At 47.1% G+C, this 25,873-nt stretch overlaps 1 protein-coding gene across 2 annotated transcripts in view; it reads left to right on the top strand.

Annotated features, from left to right (window-relative positions):
• ube2r2 (ubiquitin-conjugating enzyme E2R 2) overlaps nucleotides 1-25,873 on the top strand; it is a 217,291-nt gene that overhangs the window by 161,217 nt on the left and 30,201 nt on the right. Inside the window, exon 2 of one of the 2 annotated variants that reach the window (XM_072497227.1) lies at nucleotides 14,139-14,225. The exons of the other annotated variant lie outside the window; for it this stretch is intronic. Coding sequence (XP_072353328.1) covers nucleotides 14,139-14,225 — 87 coding nt within the window. The remainder of the gene's footprint in view (nucleotides 1-14,138; nucleotides 14,226-25,873) is intronic. 2 annotated transcript variants of the gene reach the window in all.

The raw sequence follows: 25,873 nt of genomic DNA, 5'->3' as shown, positions 1-25,873 counted from the left end.
CCCGATCAAGGCTTCGATTGATCAGGTGGTGCAGAATCAAAAAACCCATGGTCGTACGATCCAGGAGGTGGAGAAAAAGGTGTCCGAGCACGAGGAATACATAGCCGGGCTGGAGACCAAGGTGGAGATGATGAATAACCGCCAGAAAAGAATGCAGGAGAAGCTGGAGGACCTGGAGTACAGGTCCAGGAGGCAGAATCTGAGAATCGTCGGCCTCCCTGAAGGCAGTGAGGGATCGGATGTGAGGACATATGTAACGGACATGCTGGAGAAGTTGATGAGGGCTGAGGCATTCCCTCGGCCCCTGGAAGTGGATAGAGCGCACACAGCCTTCACGAAGAAGCCCCGAGCGAACGAGCCGCCGAGGGCGATGGTGGTACGTTTACACCGATTCCTGGACAAGGAACACGTTCTGCGGTGAGCCAAGAAAGAACGGAGAAGCAAGTGGGAGAATTGTGAGCTGCGCATTTAGCAAGACCTGAACGCGGATTTGGTCAAGAGGAAAGCTGGATTTAATTGTGGAAAACGGCCCTCTTTAAGGAGGGGGTGAGGTTCGGGATGTTGTAGCCAGCCCGTCTGTGGGTGACATGAGGAATGGGATTTTTACTTTGAAACACCAGACGATGTATGGACGTTCATCAAGGAAAAAAGACTGGAGGTGATCTAAAGACACTGAATCCTTGGAGAGTACTGTAGTGGCGATTTGTTGAAAATCACTTTTTTGCTGGTTTGAGTAAGTAGTGTTATGTGCAATAAGGGGCTGTTTCGATGGCTAAAGTTAACTTTGTTCTTACTGGGAGCTGGTTGGAGGGTGGGTTGGTTTCTGGGGGGTTTTCTGTGGCTGTTTTTTCACTTTTTTCTGATGTTTGTTTACTGGGGAATGTGATGCTTTGAACATGTTTGTCCAAGTGGGGGGAGAGAACAATGGGGAGACAGACAGTTTGGTGGCATGGGTGGGAGCTATCAAGTCAGCTTGGTCAGCTGACTCACAGAGACACAGTGGGGGGCAAGCAGGTGTTAAGCTGGAGCTTGAGATGGGAAGTTGGGTTTCTAGTGCTGTTACCAGGGGTGGGCGGGGGGGCTGCTTTGCTGACAGGGGAGGAACTGTTACGAGGGAACAAATGGGAGGTAGGGGATGGCGAATGCCCGAGGTGGGGGCTCGATGAGGCCGGGTGTGCGAGCTGGAGGCTGGCCTAAAAAGGGTGATGACTAGTCGGCGTGGGGGGTGGGGAGGCTGGGAAGCCCCCCGACCAGGCTGATTACATGGAACGTTAGAAGGTTGAATGGGCCGGTCAAGAGGGCTCGCGTGTTTGTGCATTTAAGGGGGCTGAAGGCGGACGTGGTAATGTTACAAGAAACATACCTAAAGGTTATAGACCAGACTAGATTGAGAAAGGGGTGGGTTGGCCAAGTATTCCACTCAGGGCTGGACTCAAAGACCAGGGGGGTAGCGATCTTGATCAGTAAATGAGTGGCCTTTGAGGCAGGGAGAATCGTGTCATACATGGGGGGTAGGTACATAATGGTCAGTGGGAAGCTGGAGGGGGTACGGGTGGTACTCGTGATTGTATATGCTCCGAATTGGGACGATGTGGAATTTATGAGGCGGGTGTTAGGTAAGATCACCGACTTAGAGTCACACAACTTGATCATGGGGGGAGATTTTAATACAGTCATTGATCCGGAATTGGACCGGTCAAAATCCAGGACAGGGAGGATGCCAGCCGCTGCAAAGGATTTGAAGGGGTTTATGGACCAGATGGTGGGAGTAGACCCATGGAGGTTTGCACGGCCAAGGGCGAAGGAGTTTTCTTTTTTCTCCCATGTCCACAAGGTATACCTTCGCATCGACTTTTTTGTTCTGAGCAGTGCTCTAATACCGGGGGTGGTGGATACTGAGTACTCGGCAATCGCAGTGTTGGGATCATGCCCCACATTGGGTGGATCTATGGGTTAGTTTGGAGAGAGGACAATGCCCGCTATGGAGGCTGGATATGGGGTTGTTCGCAGACGAAGCGATCAGTGGGCGGGTGAACAAGTCCATCCATAACTACCTGGAAACAAATGATATGGGAGGTCTCTGCAGCAACGGTTTGGGGAGCTTTGAAGGCAGTGGTCAGAGGGGAATTAATCTCGATACGGGCCCACAGAGAAAGGCGGAACGGGCTGAGAGGGATAGGTTAGTTCAGGAGATGCTCCAGGTGGACAGGAGATACTCTGAGGTCCTGGTCACAGGGCTACTGAGGGAGCAGCGGAGCTTACAGGCGGAGGTTGGGCTGTTGACTACAGGGAAAGCGGTGAAACAGCTGAGGAAGGCAAGGGGGGCTATTTAGGAATATGGGGAAAAGGCAAGCAGAATATTAGCGCACCAGTTCAGAAAAAGTGAGGCGGCCAGGGAGATAGGTAAAGTAAAGAGCAGAGGTTGGAATACGGTCCCAGACCCAGTGGGGTGAATGAAGTGTTTAAGGACTTTTACAGCAAATTATATGAGTCTGAACCCCCGGCAAGGGTGGAGGGGATGAGGCAGTTTTTGGGTCAGTTGAGATTCCCGAGGGTGGATGAGGATCTGGTGGAAGGGCTGGGAGCCCCAATTGAAATTGAGGAAATAATTGAGGGGCTAGATGGCATGCAGTCGGGCAAGGCCCCGGGGCCGGAAGGCTATCCGGTAGAATTCTATAAGATGTTTTCAGAGATATTGAGCCCACTGCTGGTGAGGACATTTAATGAAGCAAGAGAGAAGGGAGTCCTCCCCCCAACAATGTCGCAGGCCTCGATTTCATTGATCCTGAAACGGGAGAAGGATCCGGAGCAATGCTGGTCATACAGGCCGATTTCTCTACTGAATGTGGACGCCAAACTGCTGGCTAAGATACTGGCCACAAGGATGTTGGATTGTGTCCCGGGGGTGATAGGGGAAGACCAGACGGGATTTGTAAAGGGCAGGCAACTCGAGGCCAATGTTCGAAGGCTTTTACATGTTATTATGATGCCCTCAGATGGAGGGGAGATGGAGGTGGTGGTAGCTATGGATGCGGAGAAGGCTTTTGATCGGGTGGAGTGGGATTACCTGTGGGAGGCGCTGGGAAGGTTTGGGTTTGGTGAGGGCTTTATTGACTGGGTGCAGTTACTCTATCAGGCACCAGTAGCGAGTGTGCGTATGAACCGGCTGAGGTTGGGGTATTTTAAATTACACCGAGGGATGAGGCAAGGCTGCCCCCTCTCCTCGTTACTGTTTGCTCTGGCCATAGAGCCATTGGCCATGGCATTAAGAGCCTCTAGGAACTGGAAAGGGCTGGTTCGGGGGGGGGGGGGGGGGGGGGGGGAGTGGAGCACCGGGTCTTGCTTTGCGTAGATGACCTGCTCTTGCATATTTCAGACCCGGTGGAGGGGATGGGGAAGTTATGCGGATCCTCAGGGAATTTGGTAATTTGTCAGGGCGTAAATTGAACATGGGGAAAAGCGAGATGTTCGCGATCCAGGCAAGAGGGCAGGAGAAGAGACTGGGAGAGCTGCCGTTTAGAATGGTAGGAAGGAGCTTTCGTTATCTGGGAATCCAGGTGGCCTGGGAATGGGAAGCACTGCACAAGTTAAACCTATCCCGGCTCGTAGAACAAATGAAAGAGGACTGTAAGAGATGGGACGTGCTCTCGCTATCACTGGCGGGGAGGTTACAGACTGTAAAGACACAAGTTTGGGAGCACTGGTAACGGCACCTCTTCCGTTCTCGCTGGCCCAATACTCCACAAGTCCAGTGGTGGTGGCGGCTCTGAGAATCTGGGGGCAGTGGAGGAGATATAAGAGAGTGGAGGGAGCATCGGTTTGGACCCCGATTTATAATAATCATCGGTTTGTACCGGGTAGGCTGGATGGTGGGTTCCTGAGATGGCAAAGGGCAGGAATTAGGAGGATGGGGGATCTATTTAGAGACGGGATCTTCCCCAGCTTGAAAGCCTTGGAGGATAAATTTGAATTGCCAGTAGGGAATGGGTTTAGGTATCTGCAGGTGCGAGACGTCTTGAGAAAGCAGGTTCGGTCTTCCCGCTGCTGTCACCACGGGGGATACAGGACAGAGTAGTCTCCAGTACCTGGGTGGGAGAGGGGAAGGTATCAGATATTTACCAGGAACTTTTGGATGAGGAGTGTTGTAGGGAAAAATCCCTTGTACCAGTGCAGTCAAGAGGCCGAGTCTCAAGGCACGGTTCAAAGCGTTGTTCTTTATTGTACAATTACTGAAGCCTTCAGGGAGACCCACGCAGCCAGCTCAAACAGTGGCTTGGCCCACGTTGATCTCAACAATTACACATTCGCTCTGGATTTTTATTGGAATCCAAATTCGAGCGGGAACATTTGCTCATACATAATAGTTAAAGGGTAGTTTTGATTTAGATCTCTCAGACAGGTTTAAACTGAGAATATGCATCTTTGTCAATTTGCATCTGTATGGTGTGTGTCCGTGTTGATGAGATTATCTGTGCTTGCTCGTCCCTCCCTTGTCTAATGTGTTTTCCATTATCTCCCTGATGTGTCTCCTTCACTAAATCGACCTCCGATGTCTGTGGCTGTGCTATACTTTTGTTTCTGTGTTTGCTAGATGAGGTGTTAATGTCATCTTTGTTCTGCTGTGTGTGTAGGGGACGCTAATCTAATTTATACATTTCTTTTATTCCTTCTATTCTGGTTTCTTTGCCTGCCTTGGCCATTTTATTAATATATTATTTCATTCTTTCATAAGTCTTTGCAATACAGTTGTGCCATATATCCCACTGCCAGGGTCTTGACTCGCAGATATCCCGATCTCCTGGCCGCGGGGCCATTTTAAGATGCAGCTTCGTGCTGTTGCTGGGCAGAACAAGTATCTTCCATCATTAAGATGCAGCTTCGTGCTGTTGCTGGGCAGAACAAGGGTCTTCCATCAATTTCGAATTAAAGGTCTCCCAGCTGTGCAGAAGGGGATTTAAACGAATGTCCACCTGGGTGTCCCCTTCTGCATTGTGGGCACATTATAAACGGTGCCAATCAGTCCAATGAAACAGTCCAATAAATGTTAAACGGTGCCAATCAGTCCAATAAAACGGTTTCATAAATGAAGAATGTTTGATGAGATGAGATAAAAATATGGTCTTGGAAAATGGCCTACTTCAGGAGGAAACTCTGGTGGAGGAGCTTTAGGGCAAGTGGGAGGATGAGCTAGGAGGAGAGATAGAGGCGGGTATGTGGGCGGATGCCCTAAGCAGGGTTAATACATCCTCATCATGTGCCAGGCTTAGCCTGATACAATTCAAGGAGTCCACCGGGCAGACATGATGGTGGCCCGGATGAGCAAGTTTTTTGGGATAGAGGACAGGTGCGCGGGAAGCCCAGCAAATCCTGTCCACATGTTTTGGGCATGCCCGAAGCTTAGAGGGTTTTGGCAGGGTTTCGCTAAGGCAATGTCCACGGCATTCAAAACACGGGTGGTGCCGAGTCCGGAGGTGGCGATCTTTGGAGTGTCGGAAGAGCCTGGAGTGCAGGGGGCAAAAGAGGCCAACGGCTTGTCATTTGTCTCCCTGGTAGCCCGGAGACGGATCTTGTTGATGTGGAGGGACTCGAAGCCCCCGAGTGTAGAGACCTGGGTTAGTGACATGGCTGGGTTTCTCAGTCTCGAGAAGATAAAATTTGTCTAAAGAGGGTCAATGGTTGGGTTCACCCGGAGGTGGCAGCCGTTTGGCGACTTTCTCGGGGAAAATTAAAATGTCAGCAAAAGCAGAATTCCAAATGGGGGGGGAAGAGAGGGCCGGACTGTTGTTTTATGGTTGGGGTGTGTGAAGATTGCGATGGGGGGAAATGTTTATTGTACTATGTTTATGTTGCTGTTATTATTATAAAAATTTGCAAGTACCCTAATAGAAATATTTTTTTAAAAAAGAATTGCCTTGAACTGAATGGCTTGCAAAGGGCACTTGAAAGGAAACGACATTGGTGGCTGCTGAAATTGCATATAGACCATACCTGGTGAGGATGGCAATTTTCTTCCTAAAGGCGATCAGTAAACCAGATAAGGTTTTACAACAATCCAGTAGATATATAGTCATCATTGCCAATGCTAGCTTTTTATTCCAGATTTATTTATTAAGTGAATTGAAAAGTTGCCACGGCGGGATTTGAGTTTTGGACAGTTTGACGCAAGTCTTTGCTGGTGTTTTACTCCGGTAATGGAGACCAGGACTTTCTTGCTAACCTCCTTGCACAGTTGCCATTATTGGAAACCTTCATGGAACTAACACCATTGTCACTGCACACTCTCAATCTTGAGAGAGTTCTTTTTTATCCAAGAAGATTTTTTTTTACATTTAGAGTACCCAGTTATTTTTTTCCAATTAAGGGCCAATTTAGTGAGGCTAATCCATCTACCCTGCACATCTTTGGGTTGTGGGGGTGAAAACCCCGCAAACACGGGGAGAATTTGCAAACTCCACACGGACAGTGACCCGAGGGCGGGATCAAACCCGGGTCCTCAGCTTTTCTTTTAGGCTCCATGATCCGTCAGAATGGAATTTCAAAATTTAAGTTTTGTTTTAATATTTAAATGTGAAGGTCAGAAGATACCAGCTAATGGCCAATATGCTTGTAATTTCATTACCGGTCTACCTCAAATTTGTCAACAAACCTTTGCCCAGCTGTCCATGCGAGCATTTTATCCGGCATCCAAGGTTATGATGTAGCAGTTTGTCTTGATGCTGACCATGATGACAGGTTGCCTGGCAGCTTGCATTGCTGCATGAGAATGCACTTTCTGTTGCTGGGCAGCAGTATCTATTAGTTGTGTCAGATCATATTTAGTACTGTCCTTGATTGCTGAAGCTGCCCTTGGACAGAGACAACTGGCAATAAATGTGGTGTCTCCCCTAGTGGTTCAAGTGATGAATTTCTTTTGTTTTATTTTACACTACGAGGTGAAATAAAAAAATGATTTCCTTTTAAGCACAATTGGTATGTTTGTCATTTTGATAGTAAATTGTATGACGTCAGGAATAAAAATGTATCTCCTTATTACAATATACTTAACTGCTTTCTGTAGCATCTTTCACATCATCAATTTATTTTCAAAAAGTATCTTATTTATTTGCTTTCTCAGTCTGAAGTACACTGATTTAACGAAAAATAACTATCACTGTCAACTATCCCAAAAATCACTAAATTAAGCTGTGTATATTCAAATACAGAATATATCCCCTCTTGTTGAATGTGCTGGACAACAAACAACAAACAAAGAACAAAGAAATGTACAGCACAGGAACAGGCCCTTCGGCCCTCCAAGCCCGTGCCGACCTTGCTGCCCGACTAAACTACAATCTTCTACACTTCCTGGGTCCGTATCCCTCTATTCCCATCCTATTCATGTATTTGTCAAGATGCCCCGTAAATGTCACTATCATCCCTGCTTCCACCACCTCCTCCGGTAGCGAGTTCCAGGCACCCACTACCCTCTGTGTAAAAAAACTGGCCTTGTACATCTACTCTAAACCTTGCCCCTCACCTTAAACCTATGCCCCCTAGTAATTGACCCCTCTACCCTGGGGAAAAGCCTCTGACTATCCATGTGACTAACAACGTGAGTAAGTCATAAGGCGTAGAATGATCATGAATTTAATCTGTGGTCTGTGTGGTTAATCACCTCAGTTGACGTAATAACTTTGCAATAGCGTCTTCACACTTGAAGGTAAGGAAAAGCAGCAATACCCCTTAGCCCAAGTCAGGATCATGAGTGAATTGGCAGGAAACTGGTGTTTCGTGGATCTGCTACCCTTGTTTTTCTTGGCCGAGGTTGTGGTTTGGAAGGTGCTGTTGAAAGAACCTTTGGGGAGTTGCTGTAGTGCATCTTGAATGCAGTACATCACATCTTGTCTGCAGTACATACTAATGCCACTATGAGCCAGTGGTGGATGGGGTGCCCAATTAAACAGGCTGCTTTGTCCCAGTTGGTGTCAAGCCTCATGTGTGTTTTTGGAGCTGTGCTTGCTCAGGCAGGTTGTAGCCACTTGACATACTAGAGCAATACTGGCATTTATGGAAACATACATGAGTTTGAGTCATCACTTTAGAAGAGATGGACTAAAGGGAGGAGGAGAAAGTTAACAATATGCCTATAAATACTTGCAATACAAGTCAGTGTCTTTCTAAGGTCATAGTTAACTTGTTCATTTCGAGGATTCTTGTAATGACAGGCTAAGCTGAAGCTGTGAAAATACCAGTTTGTTAGTGTACACATTTAGAATAAGTCAACTGATACTTCTGACAGCTGTACTTAGAACATCTGATTAGAATAGACCATCTCTGTTGGGCAGTGGCACTTGGCTGAAACTGATCTATCAGCAGAATGCATTTTTCAGTGTTGGAGAGCCAGATATCTCCCCTGCAACAAACTAGTGGTGTAAGATTGCCCCATGTTGTAAGCAATCCTGTGAAGGTAGTTTCCCCAAACTGCAATTTATCCGTTCAATGATCATTCAATTTTTGGCACTTTAAGATGAGCTGACTTGCTGCAATATTTTTATTCAAAAACCTCTCTCAAACACTGAGCTTTGAGGACAAACCACTTCATAAAGTATTGATTACCAAATCTAATCAGTATTGTAAAATTCTCAGGAGAACTCTTAAGTGGATGATTGCACTCATCTGGCTCCTTATCCATCCAGTCATTGACAGAAAATCACCTGCAATGGCTTCTCTTCCCACACCATTACCTCTTCTGGGCCCTAAAGATCTGCTTTTATATCCCCCCCTCCCCATTTCTTCTTTAAATTCAGCGCTTTGCAACATCATCTGAAAACAGTGCCAGGTTCCGCATGTATGCTGATGATACCCAGCAGTAACTCACCAAACCTCTCTAACCCTCCACTATATCTAATTTGTTTGATTATCTGACATAAAAGTACTGGATGAGAAGAGATCTTCTGCAACAAAATATTGGGAAGACCAAAGCTACTATCTTCGGTGCTCTTCGCCATCTCCATTCCCTAGTCATGGATGCTATCCATCTCTCTGGGAACTGTCTAATGCTGAACCGGACTGCTCACAACCTTGGTGTCACATTTGACACTGAGATTATATACTTCTGACTATCACTGAGACCATCTATTTCTGCAAACATCGTACTGCCGGCTTAGGCTCTATCTCAGCTCCTCTGCTGAACCCCTCTAGACTAGATTGGCCAGGATTGTGGTGAAACAATCTCTCGTCTTTCACCCTCCATAAACTTAAGGTCATCCTCGCTCTGCTATCCTAACTTTTCCCAAAACTTGTTCACATCTCATCCCTGTGCTCGCTGACTTAATTGGCTTTGCTTTTTAAGTTCTCAACATTTTTAGATTCCTCCAAGGTCTCCCCCCTCCATACCTGTATAATCTCCTCCAGTCCCGCAGCTTTCTGCGATATGTGTTCCTCTGATTCTGGCCTATTGAGCATCTTTGACTTAAACATTGGCGACCGTGCCTTAGCTGCATAAGCCCTAAGCTCTGACTTTCCCTCCCTTATCCTCTCCACTTTTCTCTCACACTTTCCTCCTTTAAGACACTTTAAAACCTACCTCCTTGACCAAGTATTTGGTCATATGTCTTAATATCTTCTTATGCAGTTTGGTGTAAAATGTTGTTTGATAATGCCCCTGTGAAGCACCTTGGGCTGTTTTACTGAGTTAATGGTGTTATATAAATGCAAGTTGTTGCCTGTGCATTGCAACTTTGAAAGTACATTTGTTGAAAGTACATCCCCTGATGTTTCAGCGAGTTTGATCCAATAGGTTGCTGAGCCATGCAGGCCTGGAAGTTCTCAGGTTTGACCCTTGATCTCTACTGTGATAGTTGATCTCTACCAGCCAGAAGGAGAATGCTGCATGGAGTCACAACACAGTGATCAGGAGTATGATTTTTGGCTAATTTTCTCCCCCTAGAGGTCCTGCAATTGTTGGAGCATGAGGCGTTTCGCCGCACTGAGTGGTTCAGGCAGTAAAGCTGTTAGTTTCAGGAAAACTTTTTTTTTTTTTTATATAAATGTTTTATTGAAAATTTTTTCCCAAACAACAATTTTTCCCCTCTTACAAAGCAAACGCAACAATAACAATACAGAAATTTTAAACAATACACAAGGAACAAAACCCCTTTATCTTTGACCTAAACTAACCCCCCCCCTCCCCCTGGGTTGCTGCTGCTGGTCATCTGTCTTCCCTCTAACGTTCCCCTAGGTAGTCGAGAAATGGCTGCCACCGCCTAGTGAACCCTTGAGCCGATCCGCTCAGGGCAAACTTTATCTGCTCCAGTTTAATGAACCCCGCCATATCATTTACCCAGGCCTCCAGTCCGGGGGGTTTCGCCTCCTTCCACATGAGTAGGATCCTGCGCCGGGCTACTAGGGACGCAAAGGCCACAACATCGGCCTCTTTCGCCTCCTGCACTCCCGGCTCTTCCGCAACTCCAAATAGAGCTAACCCCCAGCCTGGTTTGACCCGGGCCTTCACCACCCGCGAAATCACTCCCGTCACTCCCTTCCAATACCCTTCCAGTGCCGGGCATGCCCAAAACATATGTGCGTGGTTTGCCGGGCTCCCGCCACACCTCCCACATCTGTCCTCCACTCCAAAGAACCTGCTCAATCTTGCTCCCGTTATGTGTGCTCTATGTAGCACCTTAAATTGAATCAGGCTAAGCCTGGCGCATGAGGAAGAGGAATTTACCCTGCTTAGGGCATCAGCCCACATACCCTCCTCTATCTCCTCCCCTAGTTCTTCTTCCCACTTTCCTTTTAGTTCGCCCACCGACTCCTCCCCCTCTTCCCTCATCTCTCGGTAAATCTCTGACACCTTGCCCTCTCCGACCCACACCCCTGAAAGCACCCTGTCCTGTATCCCCTGTGTCGGGAGCAATGGAAATTCCCTCACCTGTTGTCTAGTAAATGCCCTCACCTGCATATATCTCAAGAAATTTCCCCGGGGCAACTTATACTTTTCCTCCAATGCTCCCAAGCTCGCAAAAGTCCCATCTATAAATAAATCTCCCACCCTCCTAATTCCCAACTGGAACCAGCTCTGAAATCCTCCATCCATTCTTCCTGGGGCGAACCTATGGTTGTTCCTGATTGGGGACCCCACCAGGGCTCCCCGCACCCCTCTCTGTCGCCTCCACTGTCCCCAGATATTCAATGTTGCCGCCACCACCGGGTTCGTGGTAAACTTTTTAGGTGAGATCGGTAGCGGCGCCGTCACCAGCGCCTCTAAACTCGTCCCTTTACAGGACTTTCTCTCCAGTCTTTCCCACGCCGCTCCTTCACCCTCCATCATCCATTTACGTATCATTGCCACATTGGCGGCCCAATAGTAATCGCCCAAGTTCGGTAGTGCCAATCCTCCTCTGTCCCTACTACGCTGAAGGAACCCCCTCCTTACTCTCGGAACTTTCCCTGCCCACACGAAGCTCGTGATGCTCCTGTCTATTTTATTAAAAAAGGTCTTAGTGATTAGTATAGGGAGACATTGAAATACAAATAAGAACCTCGGGAGGACCATCATCTTAATTGCTTGCACCCTGCCCGCCAGCGATAGAGGCTGCATGTCCCACCTCTTGAAGTCCTCCTCCATTTGTTCTACCAACCGTGTCAGATTAAGTCTGTGCAAGGTTCCCCAGCTCCTAGCGATCTGAATCCCCAGGTATTGGAAGTTTCTTTCCACTTTCCTTAGAGGCAAGCCTTCTATCTCTCTACTCTGGTCCCCTGGATATATCACAAATAATTCACTCTTCCCCATGTTTAGCCTATACCCCGAGAAATCCCCGAACCCCCTCAAAATTCGCATAACCTCTATCATTCCCCCCGCTGGGTCCGACACGTATAACAATATGTCATCCGCATATAACGAGACTCGGTGTTCTTCTCCCCCTCTAATCACCCCTCTCCATTTCCTGGAGTCTCTCAACGCCATGGCCAGAGGTTCAATTGCCAACGCGAACAACAATGGAGACAGCGGGCATCCCTGTCTTGTTCCCCTATATTGTCGGAAATACTCCGATCTATGTCGACCTGTAACTACGCTTGCCGTTGGAGCCCCATAAAGAAGTCTAACCCAGCTAATAAACCCGTTCCCAAACCCAAACCTCCTTAACACTTCCCATAAATACTCCCACTCCACCCTATCAAATGCCTTCTCTGCGTCCATTGCCGCCACTATCTCTGCCTCCCCCTCCACTGGGGGCATCATTATCACCCCTAATAGTCGTCGCACGTTGACATTCAGTTGTCTCCCTTTTACGAACCCTGTCTGGTCTTCGTGCACACCCCCGGGACACAGTCCTCTATCCTCGATGCCAGTACCTTTGCCAACAATTTGGCGTCCACGTTCAACAATGAAATGGGTCTATAGGACCCGCACTGCAACGGATCTTTATCCCTCTTCAAAATTAACGATATCGTCGCCTCCGACATCGTCGGGGGTAGAGTCCCCCCTTTCCTGGCCTCATTGAACGTCCTCACCATCAACGGGGCCAACAAGTCCACATATTTTCTGTAATACTCCACCGGGAACCCGTCTGGTCCTGGGGCCTTCCCTGCTTGCATGCTTCCCAGTCCCTTAATAACCTCGTCCACCCCAATCGGTGCCCCCAGGCCTACCACCCCCCGCTCCTCCACTTTCGGGAACCTCAATTGGTCCAGGAACTGTCGCATCCCCTCCTCTCCCTCTGGGGGTTGAGACCTATACAGTTCCTCATAGAAGGTCTTGAACACCTCATTTATCTTTCCTGCCCTTCGCACCGTGTCTCCCCTTTCGTCTCTAATTCCTCCTATCTAGTTTCAGGAAAACTTTAACATAACTCTCAGAACATCAGTTAAAAACCTGTAGGTTCCAGTTTTGTTCCCCCCTTCAATATCTGAACCAGATATTAGGGACCTGTGTGATTGGTTCCTCTCTAACCATCCTGTATGTTCCCCTTAATATCTTGAAAACTTCGCTCAAATTATCCCATGACACCCGGGGACGCAACCCCAATTTGTGTAATATCGCTGTGCAATTTATCTCTTGGAGTTTAGATATTATTCTGGTAAATGTATGCAGTGCTACGTCCAGGATCAATCCATCTTTCCTAAATTTTGGAACTGCTAACAGTGGCTTCAAGCCTAACCAGAGCTCTGTACAGCGTGAAACTGATTGTACACGTTCAAGACATTTTAATGATCGTTGTACCTGGCCCCGCAGGACTTTTTGGACTTTCATTGTCCCTCATTTTTCACATTTCAAAAATACCCTGTTCAATGCTTTTTAGATCCAAAATCCACATTGAAATCCGTTTGCCACCATTTTGCCCATTTTATTTTATTAATATCTCTTTTTAATTGTATGCTTCCATCTACATTGGTAACAATGGTGCCTATCTTTGTGTCATTGGCAAATGTGGATATCCCATTTCTATCCCATCATCTAGGTTGTTAATAAATAGTGAATAGTTGACACAGATCTTTGTAGGACGCCACGAATCACAATCTACCAATTGGGCCTGCTCATTATCCCAACCCTTTTGTCTCCTGCCACTCAGCAAACTTATCAGTCTCTTATAAGGGGCATATGAACATAGGGGTAGGGAATTAATTAAATGTCTTCTGTAAGGTATAAATAAAATCCTTAGACATGCCCCTGACCACCTCTTCAGAATAGATTTTCAGATTCGTCAACATGACCCACCCTTTACAAATCTATGATCAGCTGAAAAATGAGATGGTCACCTTATCCTCAATTATAATTCCAGTAATTTCCTGATGACAGATGTTAAGGCTAACTAAATCTATAATTCCCTGGTTTTCCTTTCTCCTAAAAAAAAGTGTAACATGAGCACCTTTTCCAATCTAAAGGAACAATTCCTGAATCAAGAGAACTTTGGACGATTATCATTAGGGCATCTGCAGTGTTTCTCACCTCCTTCCTTTAAATCCCAGGAATGGAAACCATCTGGTCCGGGGATTTATCACTCTTCAGTGCCATTATTTTCTTCATTACTGTTATTTTGCTTGGGATAATCTTTTGGTGTAATTTTAGCTCAAACCTCGTTTCTATGCTGAGTTAATAAACTCTACATCTATTCTAAAAGGAGCATATTTTGACCATGCCTTCTATTTTCTCCTAGGCTCATCTGAAATTCCCAATAGATTATCCATATTCTCCACCTACCTTCAGATTTCTGACAAAAATGTGGCACCCAAATATTTATGAGGTAAGTTTCGGTAAAATTATAATTTGGTGTTTCTTGAAACTTTAAGATGAGTATTTGAAATCATCACCATAAGCTGCTGGCTTAAACTTTGTAATTAAAAAAAAATACCACGGCAGCTGTTTCCCTCTATTTAGTAGTTAAGTATTCCTAAGTAGTACAAAAGCAAAATACCAGGAATATTCAATAACTCGAATAGAAACCTAAAATGCTGGAAATGCTCAGCAGGTCAGGCAGCATCTGTGGGAAGAGCAACATAGTTAACATTTAAGGTCGATGTTCATGAGCAGAGATTTAGGAGTTCAAATACAGAAATTACTGACGGTTATTGGACATATACACAAGAATAATTTGAAAGGCTTGTTGGCCTTTGCCACAAGGACCGGAATCCAAAGGGCTAGAAGTTATGTTGCAGCTAGACCTCTGGAGAACTGCATTCAGTTTTGGGCACTGCATCTCAGGTGGGGGGGGGGGGGGGGGGGGGGGGGGTATATTGGGCTTGGATAAACTGCAACACAGATTCACCAGAGTGACACTGGGGCTGAAGAAGTTGAAGTATGATGATAGAGTAGCCACAAAGATGAAGAGGTGTTCTAACTGAGGTCATTATACGATTATAGTGGGCAGCACGGTGGCGCAGTGGGTTAGCCCTGTTGCCTCACGGCGCCGAGGTCCCAGGTTCGATCCCGGCTCTGGGTCACTGTCCATGTGGAGTTTGCACATTCTCCCTGTGTCTGTGTGGGTTTTGCCCCCACAACCCAAAAGATGTGCAGGGTAGGTGAATTGGTCACACTAAAATTGCCCCTTAATTGGAAAAAATGAATTGGGCATTCTAAATTTAAAAAAAAAAAAAAAAATTATACGATTATAGGAATTGACAGGATAGATATTAAAAAAACTTTCATTTGTTGAGACAGCCCAAAATAAGAGGATATAGTCTAAAAATGAATGCTGGGCTGTTCATTTATGATCTTTGAAAACACTTATTCACACACACACACACACACACACACACACAGTCATGAAAATATGGAACATCAATCCCCTCCCTTCTTCCTCCACCCAAAATAAAATAGCAGTCTAGGTCCATTGAAAACTTCAAAACTAGGACTGATGGATGTTTGTTACATAAGGGGTGGGATTCTCCGACACCCCACCCGGTCGGAGAATCGCCGGGTGGCGGCGTGAATCCCGCCCCCGCCGGCCGCCGTATTCTCTGGCGCCAGAGGTTCGGCGGGGGCTGGAATCGCTCCCCCCCCGGAGATTCTCCGGCCCGCGATGAGCCGAAGTCCCGCTGCTGTCATGCCAGTCCCGCCAGCAGGAATTAAACCACCTCTCTTACTGGCGGGACTGACACGCGGGCGGGCTGGCCCCGGGGGTGCCCCCACGGTGGCCTAGCCCGCGATCGGGGCCCACCGATCCGCGAGCGGGTCTGTGCCGTGGGGGCAGTCTTTTCCCTCCGCCTCGGCCATAGCCTCGGCCATGGCCGACCTGGCCCCGGGGGGGTGCCCCCATGGTGGTCTGCCCTGCGATCGGGGCCCACCTATCCACGAGCGGGTCTGTGCCGTGGGGGCACTCTTTTCCCTCCGCCTCGGCCATAGCCTCCGCCATGGGCGACGCAAAAGTGACGACCCCCCCCCCCCCCCCGCGCATGCACGGGGATGACGTCAGCAGTCGCTGACTCTCGGCCCCAGCTGGCATGGCGCCAAAGGCCTTTCCCGCCGGCCAGCGGCACGCCAACCACTCCGGCGCGGGCCTAGCCCCTCAAGGTGAGTGCTTGGCCCCTAACGGTGCGACGCCGGAATGGTTCCTGCCACGCCATCCCGCTGGGACCCCCCGCCCTGCCGGGTAGGGGAGAATCCTGGCCAACGTTATTAAGAGCTACAGACTAAGGTGGACCAATGGAGGACAAGTTATAAATCGGCCATTATTTCATTGAATAGTGCAACAGACATATGGGTGGGGTAAGTGGGATGAATGATATTTGTGAATATAGAACTGGAACAAGCCATTTTTAACTTCCGTATTTTCCTCAAGTACTTTGATCCTTTGGGAATACTGCAAGCTTAAAAGCAAGGAGTTCCTCAACTAGTTTCTGCATGCATTTGAATTATAAAATCCCTACAGTGCAGAAGGAGGCCATTCGGCCTATCGAGTCTACACAGACACTCCGAAAGAGCATGCTACCCAGGTCCACTCCGCCACCCACACCATCCTATCCCCGTAACCTAACCTGCACCTCCCTGGATACTAAGGGGCAATTTAGCATGGCCAGTCCACCTAACCTCTTTGGCACATCTTTGGACTGTGGGAGAAAACTGGAGCACCCGGAGGAAACACACCCACGGAAATGCAAATTCGACACGGTCACCGAAGGTTAGAATTTAACCCGGGTCCCTGGTGCTGAGAGGCAGCAGTGCCACCGTGTTGCCCATTGGAATAATCAATTGCATATGGGAATCAAAAAAGGAATATTGGATCACCTGATATCTAAATTTTAATTCTGTTTTAATACACCTCGTGGGCACAATATTTGCCCACTATTTGCAATATTTTTCTTCTGTCATGGCTGAGGTCAGTCACTTCCTAGATTATCCTTGGATCTGAATTTCCAAAAGGGTGCCAGAGTAGTTGTACTGCTGCCTCAGCGCCACGGACCTGGGTACAATTCCGACCTTGGGTGACTGTGTTGAGTTTGCATGTTCGCACCGTGTCTGCGTGGGTTTCCTCTGGGTGCTCTAGTTTCCTCCCACAGTCCAGAGATGTGCAGGTTAGGAGGATTCACCATGATAAATTGCCCCTTCGTGTCCAAAGGTTATGGGGGGGGGGGGGGGGGGGGGTGCTCTTTCAGAGGGTTGGTACAGACTCGATGGGCTGAATAGCCTCCTGCACTTAAAATTCTATCTAATTTCCCTTGACCTTTCCCCCCCAAACTTTGCAGTTTAACTTTGCTAGTTTGTCCTTCTAAATTAGAGGCTCAGGCCCCAGAGTTATTCCTGTCATTATTTTCGCAACCTTAGATCAAGAATATGCTTTCAAAGGTAGCTAAAAGTTTTTCAACAGCATACTTCAATTTGAATATCTGGAGTATTTTGACATTCCTAATGTTTAATTGGCTGCTCCACTAATGTCAACATCCATCCTGTCAAAAAGAAAATCAATAAAAAGGTTATGTCCGCATACGTATCTGCTTATTTTTTTTTACATTGTTATACATTGAACAGCCCACTCTCTCCTTATGATGTGTGGGAATTGGCTAAAACTACCTACCTTCCTATGAAGATTTGAGTTTGTTCAAATCAACTCTATTAATATAACGGGTAAATTTTCCCCTTCTTCTCCTTCTTACCAAATATTTCTAACTCAGACGTCATTCAAAAAAACAGACTGGCATATCTAGACCCGAATCAATCATGGCATACAACCATGTTTGAAAATCATCTGCAAAACCTCTTCCCATGCCTGTCAAAAACAAAACACAACAAATTTCAGATGTATAACAATATAGGTTGAGACAGCTCTGATTTACTCTTGAACTCTAGGTTACTGTGCCCGGTCTAAAGGGGCAGCTAATAAAATGTAACAACTGTAGAATTATTTAATTTTGTTACAACTAATTTCCAAAATATCTTTATGCTTTTCTTTCTCCTCCCTCTTGTATAGAATTATAGAATGGTTATAACACAAGGAGGTCATTCAACCAGTTGTGTGCACATCAATTCTTATGCACAAGCAATTTAGCTAATCCCATTTGTCCATTCTTCTGCCTTGCAATTTGTTTTCTCTTCAGGCACTTCGATTGTATCTACCTCTACCACACTCTTGAGATCATGATCATTCACTGCGTTAATACAAAATATTTTCCTCGTCATTACTGATTCTTTTGCCACTCACCTTAGACTGGTGCCCTTTGGTTCTCGAACCTTCCACTAGTGGGAACAATTTCTATCTATCCACTCTGACTTGACCCCTCATCAATCTGAACACCTCTATGAAATTTCCTCTGCTTTCCTCTGCTTTCTCGAAGGCAAACAACCCTAGCTTCTCCAGTCGATCCATAGGAACAGGAGTAGGCTATTCAGCCTATCCTCCGCCATTCAGTATGATCATGACTGATCATCCACTTCACCTTTTATCCACACTATCCCCATATCCCTTTACATCATTGGCATTAGAAATCTGTCAATCTCTACTTTAAACATACTTAATAACAGCTTCCACAGCCTTCCGGGAAAGAGAATTCTAAACGTTTACAACCTTCGGTGTAACATGATTTCTCCTCATCTCGGTCTCCTTTATTTTGAAGTTGTGTCCATGCGTTCTAGACTCCCCAACCAGGGGAAACATCTTGTTCATCTACCCTGTCTGTCCCTTTCAGTATTCTGTAGGTTTCAAATAGACCACCTGTCATTCTTAGAAACTCCAGAGAATACAGGCCTTTATATCATACAGTGTAGTGAAATCTTTATAATCATACATCATAGTGTTTGCCAACTAAATTCTGAGGTGGTCCTCCACCTATGGCTTGGAGAGAATTCAACAGATTGGGGTGTTGCCATGCCATGCGTCCAGAGAAAAATGATTTGGGGGTGCAAGGAGAAAATTGAAAATAAATTTTGATCTCAATCATTTCACATGAACCATTTCCTTCAATGCCTTTAGCGAATTCCAGCATGGTCAAGGGAGAAGATACAGGAAGCGCATTGTGAGAAAAAGGGGAATATTGAGTAGGAATTCTGGAAGATCAACCCCGATGCAGGTTGTCTGCTCCAGAAATTTATCGCTACTTAGTTCTACTCACTTCTTCTGGACCATTTCTTTGATTATTAACTTCTTAATTCTTGCTAAACCGTTGCTTCGCCATTATTTCCAGAACATTTCTTGCTTTTGACCTTGCCCTTTCTTGAATCCTCCCACCCCCATTCTTTCCCCCCTGTATTACTTTAAAGAACAATACAGCACAGGAACAGGCCCTTCGGCCCTCCCAGCCTGTCCCGGTCATGGTACCAACCTTTGCCAAAACCCTCAGCACTTCCTTGTGCCATATCCCTCTGTATCCATCCTATCCATGTATTCAGCAAGATGCCTTTTGAATGCTGTTAATGTATCTGCTTCCACAACCTCTGGCAACGCATTCCAGGCACTCCCCACCCTCTGCGTAGAAAACCTGCCTTGCATCTCCTCTAAACTTTGCCCCACGGACCTTAAACCTATGCCCCCTGGTGACTGACCCCTCCAGCCTGGGAAAGAGTGCCTACTCATCCATTCTATCCATGCCCCTCATAATCTTGTAGACCTCTATCAGGTCACCCCTCAACCTCCGTCTTTCTAATGAAAACAGTCCGAGTCTATTCAGCCTCTCCACATAGCTAACACCCTTCAGACCAGGCAACATCCTGGTAAACCACCTCTGCACCCTCTCCAAAGCCTCCACATTCTTCTGGTAGTGTGGCGACCAGAATTGTGCGCAATATTCCAAGTGCGGCCGTACCAAGTTCTAGATCGTTTGGAGACTTGGGTGGAAAGATGGCAGATGGCATTTAATCCGGACAAATGTTAGGTAATGCATTTTGGAAGTTCTAATACAGGTAGGGAATATACAGTGAATGGTAGAACCCTCAAGAGTATTGACAGTCAGAGAGATCTAGGTGTACAGGTCCAGAGGTCACTGAAAGGGGTAACACAGGTGGAGAAGATAGTCAAGAAGGCATACGGCATGCTTGCCTTCATTGGCCGGGGCATTGAGTATAAGAATTGTCAAGTCATGTTGCAGCTGTATAGAACGTTAGTTAGGCCACACTTGGAGTATAGTGCTCAATTCTGGTCGCCACACTACCAGAAGGATGTGGAGGCTTTAGAGAGGGTGCAGAAGAAATTTACCAGGATGTTGCCTGGTATGGAGGGCATTAGGTATGAGGAGAGGTTGAAGAAACTTGGTTTGTTCTCACTGGAACGACGGAGGTTGAGGGCCGACCTGATAGAGGCCTACAAAATTATGAGGGGCATAGACAGAGTGGATAGTCAGAGACTTTTTCCCAGGGTAGAGGGGTCAATTACTAGGGGGCATAGGTTTAAGGTGCAAGGGGCAAGGTTTAGAGGAGATGTACGAGGCAAGTTTTTACACAGATGGTAGTGGGTGCCTGGAACGCGCTGCCCGAGGAGGTGGTGGAAGCAGGGACGATAGTGATGTTTAAGGGGCATCTTGACAAACACATGAATAGGATGGGAATAGAGGGATACGGACCCCGGAAATGTAGGAGATTTTAGTTTAGACGGGCAGCATGGTCGGCGCAGGCTTGGAGGGCCGAAAGGCCTGTTCCTGTGCTGTACTTTTCTTTGTTCTTTGCATACAACTGTAGTATGATTTGCCAGTTTTTATACTCAATGCCCCATCCAATGAAGACAAGCATTCTGTCTGCTTTCTTGACTACCTTGTCCACTTGTGTTGCCACCTTCAAAGACCTGTGGACCTGCAAGCCCAGACCTCTCTGACTTTCGATATTCCGAAGAGTTTTACCATATACGGTATAGTTCCCCATTATGTTAGACCTACCAAAATGCATTACCTCACATTTGTCCGTATTAAACTCCATTTACCATTTTTCTGCCCAAGTCTCCAACCTATCTATGTTCAGATGTATCTTCTGACAATCCTCAACACTATCTGCCACTCCACCAACCTTGGTGTCATCCGCGAACTTACTAATCAGACTGGCTATATTTTCCTCCAAATCGTTTATGTACACTACAAACAACAGAGGCCCAAGCACAGATCCCTGTGGAACACCACTAGTCACAACCTTCCATTCAGAAAAACACCCTTCTACTGCTACCTCTGCCTTCTGTGTCCGAGCCAGTTCTGTATCCATCTTACCACTTCACCTCTGATCCCGTGGTACTTCACCTTTTGTACCAGTCTGCCATGAGGCATCTTGTCAGAGGCTTTACTGAAGTCCATGTAAACAACATCCACTGCCCTCCCCATATCAATCATCTTTGTTACCTCCTCAAAAAACACGATCAAGTTAGTGAGGCACGACCTCCCCTTCACAAAACCCTGCTGTCTATCGCTTATGAGTCCATTTGTTTCTAAATGGGTATAAATCCTGTCCCTGAGAATTCTCTCCAATAATTTACCTACTACTGATGTGAGACTCACAGGCCTATAGTTTCCAGGATTATCCCTGCTACCTTTCTTAAACAGCGGTACCACATTAGCTATTCTCCAGTCCCCTTGGATCTCACCTGTAGCCAATGAGGATACAAAGATGTCAGTCAAGACTCCAGCAATTTCCTCCCTTGCTTCCCTCAGCATTCTGGGATAAATCCCATCTGGCCCAGGATACTTATCTACCTTAATATCTTTTAAAAGACCCAATACCTCCTCCTTTTCGATGTTAACATAATCCAGACTGTCCACACACCCTACCCAAGAATCATCTTCCACAAAGTTCCTTTCTTTAGTGAACAGCAAAGTATTCATTTAGTCTCGCCCATTTCCTCTGGCTCAACACAGATTCCCCCCACACTCCTTAAATGGTCCAATCCTTTCCCTGGCCACCCTCTTGCTTTTTACATATGAATAAAAAGCTTTGGGATTCACCTTAATCCTACTTGCCAGGGAAGTTCTGTCTATTGTCCTAATTATTTGACAGCAGTTCCAGCTGAGGTTATGTGGAGCCCATCCCATCAGAACTGCTCCCTGTTTGCCCAATACTGGGGAAATTCCCTCTCATTCTTCTAAACCCGAGAGCATATATGCCTAAACTGCTCAATCTCTCTGCATAAGGCAAACCCCTAATCTCTGGAATCAATCTAATGAACATGTACATGGTACTCGCTCCCTATCAATACCACATTCCATTCCATGCCACTGCAGTGGCTTCCTGCACCATGATGCCAAGTTCAATTTCCCCATATACTCTTTAAGAGTTGTTCTTCTCATCCAGATAAGTAGCAAGTTCCATGCACATGATCAATTTCACAGGCCATGGATCCTTCATCACGGCATGCTGGACCCCCATACCTACCTGACTTGCATTCATATCCTCCTGGCCCTGACCACTGATCAATTCAAAAGTGCTACCGAACCTAAGGAGTGTGACTGTCCAGGTAACTCTTCTATGATGCCCTGGAATGTCCGCCTGACAGATTCTAGCTTAACAATTTTGAGCTAAGGTTCCTCAAGCTGTGGATATAGTTGCCTGAATTGCAACACTTTTCACAAATTTCTACAAGTTACAGTTGTGGCATACAACCTGCCCTGCCAGGTCCATCTAACCTTTATTTCTTTGCTTATTTATTTTATTCTTTCATGGGATTTGTGCATTACTAGCAGGGCCAGCATAAGTTGCCCATCCCTAATTGCAATAGAATTACTGCAGTCCATCTGGAAGTCATGGCAATGTAGTTGCAAGTCAAGATGGTGTGTGACTTGAAAGGGAACTTACAAATGGTGATCTTCTAGTGTGTCTGCTGCCCTTGTCCTTCTGGTGGTAGTGGTCCTGGGTTTGGAAGGTGCTGTTGAAAGAGGCTTGGCAATTTATTGCAGTGCATCTTCTAGATGTACATACTGCTACCATTGTGCGGTGATGGAAGGAGTGAATGTTTATTGTGGCTGAGGTGCCAATCAAGTGGGCTGCTTATCCTGGGGGGCATCAAACTTCATGAGTGTTATTGGAGCTGCACTCATCACCATCTTGCCTTGTGCCTTGTAGATGGTGAACAAATTTTGGGGAGTCTGGCGGTGAATTACTCACCACAGAATTCCCAGCCCTGTTCCCTGCTCCTGTAGCCACAGTTTATATGGCTAGTCCAGTTCAGTGGTTGTCAGTGATAACTCCCAGGATGCTAGTGGTGGGGGAATCAGTGACGGTAATGTTGTTGAATATCATGGGGCAGGCATTTAAATTCTCTCTTGGTGGAGTTGATCATTGCCTGGCACTTGCGTGGTCTGAATTCTCAGTCCAGCTCTGAATGTTGTTCAGTTCTCGCTGCACATGGATACAGTCTGCTTCAGTATCTGATCAGTTGCAAATAGTGCTGAACATTGTGCAATCATAAATTAATGTCGCCACTTCTGAGGACCCTAACGAACATGTAAGATTATTAGCACTGGACTGTATGAAACCCTTTTTGTAGTATAGGAAGGTGAGAAAATGTAGAAATAGTGCATAATATAAATTGTTGTCAAGTTAGAAGGATTATGGCAAATACTGTCAAGTGTTGCGTTCAGCTAATAGCTTACATTCTTGAAGACAGTTTATATCATCCAGATGGCAAGAAAGGGAGAGAAACCGAAGACCGGACCGGATTAAAGCTGCAAAAGACATGTTCTCTTCCATTTAAGTTTGAACAGGGAAGTGTAACGTGCAATAAGCTGTAACTGCTGTCCAGTTTATTGCTGTAATTTGCATGAAATTTTATATACTTGTCCTAAATTTTTCTCAATAAAGTAATTTCACAGCTGAATTTTTTATTTCTTAAAAAAGATATATTTATTCAAATTTTTCAACAACCCCCCCCCCCCCCCCCCCCCAACAAGAAGAAAGAAACAAGAACACAACAATCAGAAATTATACATTATATTTTCCCCATACACAATAATCCCCCATATAACATTTAAAAGCGCAAATAGCGGGAAAAAAACACCTTCACCCAAACGCCACCCCAAAAGAACCCCCCCCCCCCACCTTCCTGCTGCTGCTGACCTCCTCCTAACGCTCCGCGAGTTGATCTAGGAACGGTTGCCACCGCCTGAGGAACCCTTGCACAGACCCTCGCAGGGCAAACTTTATCCTCTCCAGCTTGATGAACCCTGCCATGTCATTGAGCCAAGCTTCCACACTAGGGGGCTTCGCATCTTTCCATAACAGCAAAATCCTCCGCCAGGCTACCAGGGATGCAAAGGCCAGAATACCGGCCTCTTTCGCCTCCTGCACTCCCGGCTCGTCCGATACCCCAAATAATGCTAATCCTCAGCTCGGCTTGACCCGGGCGTTCACCACCTTAGACATAGTCCTTGCAAAACCCATCCAGCGCAGGGCACAAACAAAACATACGGACGTGGTTTGCTGGGCTCCCCGAGCACCTCCCACATCTGTCCTCCACCCCAAAGAACCTACTCAACCTCACCCCTGTCATATGCGCTCTGTGAGTAACTTTGAACTGTATTAGGCTGAGCCTGGCACAAGAGGAGGAAGAATTAACCCTACTCGGGGCATCAGCCCACAGATCCTCATCTATCTCCTCCCCAAGCTCCTCCTCCCACTTGCCCTTTAACTCCTCCACCGAGGCCTCCTCCTCTTCCTTCAGCTCCTGGTAAATCGCCAAAACCTTGCCTTCTCCAACCCATACACCCGAAATCACCCTGTCCTGAATCCCACGTGCCGGAAGCAGCGGGAATTCCCTCACCTGCCGCCTCACAAACGCCCTCACTTGCATGTACCTGAAAGCGTTTCCTGGGGGTAGCCCAAACTTCTCCTCCAGCGCCCCTAGGCTCGCAAATGTCCCATCCATGAACAGGTCCCCCATTCTTCTAATCCCTGCCCGATGCCAGCTCCGAAACCCCCCATCCATCCTTCCCAGGACGAACCGATAATTCTCCCGAATCAGGGACCAAACCGAGGCTCCCACCTCACCCCTGTGTCGCCGCCACTGCCCCCAGATCTTCAGCGTCGCCGCCACCACCGGACTCGTAGTGTACCTTGTCGGTGTGAGCGGCAGCAGTGCCGTCACCAGCGCCCTCAGGCTCGTGCCCACACAGGACGCCATCTCTAGCCTCTTCCACGCCACCCCCTCTCCCTCCATTACCCACTCACGGATCATCGCCACATTGGCTGCCCAATAATAGCCACACAAATTCCCTGCTACGCTCCAGAAACACACTCGTCACCCTCGGGGATTTATTCACCCACACAAATCCCATGATGCTCTTGCTTACCCGTTTGAAAAAGGCCTTGGGGATCAAAATGGGAAGGCACTGGAACACAAAGAGAAATCTCGGAGGACCGTCATTTTGACCGACTGCTCCCTACCCGCTAGTGAGAGTGGCAGTATATCCCATCTTTTAAAATCCTCCTCCATCTGCTCCACCAACCACGTCAAATTGAGCTTGTGCAGGGCCCCCCAATTCCTAGCTACTTGGATCCCTAGGTACCGAAAGCTCCTTTCCGCCCTCTTCAGCGGTAGCTCATCTATCCCCCTTCCCTGGTCCTCTGAATGCTCCACAAAGAGCTCACTCTTCCCTACGTTGAGTTTATACCCCGAAAAGTCCCCAAACTCCCTAAGGATCCGCATGACCTCCGCCATCCCCTCCACTGGATCCGCAACATACAGCAACAGGTCATCGGCACACAACGACACCCGGTGATCCTCTCCCCCCCCCCCCCCCGACCAATCCCCTCCATTTTTTGGACTCCCTCAGTGCCATGGCCAGCGGCTCAATTGCCGTGGGCAGCACAGTAGCATTGTGGATCGCATAATTGCTTCACAGTTCCAGGGTCCCAGGTTCGATTCCGGCTTGGGTCACTGTCTGTGCGGAGTCTGCACGTCCTCCCCGTGTCTGCGTGGGTTTCCTCCGGGTGCTCCTGTTTCCTCCCACAGTCCAAAGATGTGCAGGTTAGGTGGATTGGCCATGATAAATTGCCCTT

The sequence above is a fragment of the Scyliorhinus torazame genome, chromosome 3, assembly GCF_047496885.1.
Source record: "Scyliorhinus torazame isolate Kashiwa2021f chromosome 3, sScyTor2.1, whole genome shotgun sequence".
Lineage (NCBI taxonomy): Eukaryota > Metazoa > Chordata > Chondrichthyes > Carcharhiniformes > Scyliorhinidae > Scyliorhinus > Scyliorhinus torazame.
The sequence above is the reverse complement of the archived record's forward strand: the minus strand, read 5'-3'. Positions and strand labels throughout refer to the sequence as shown.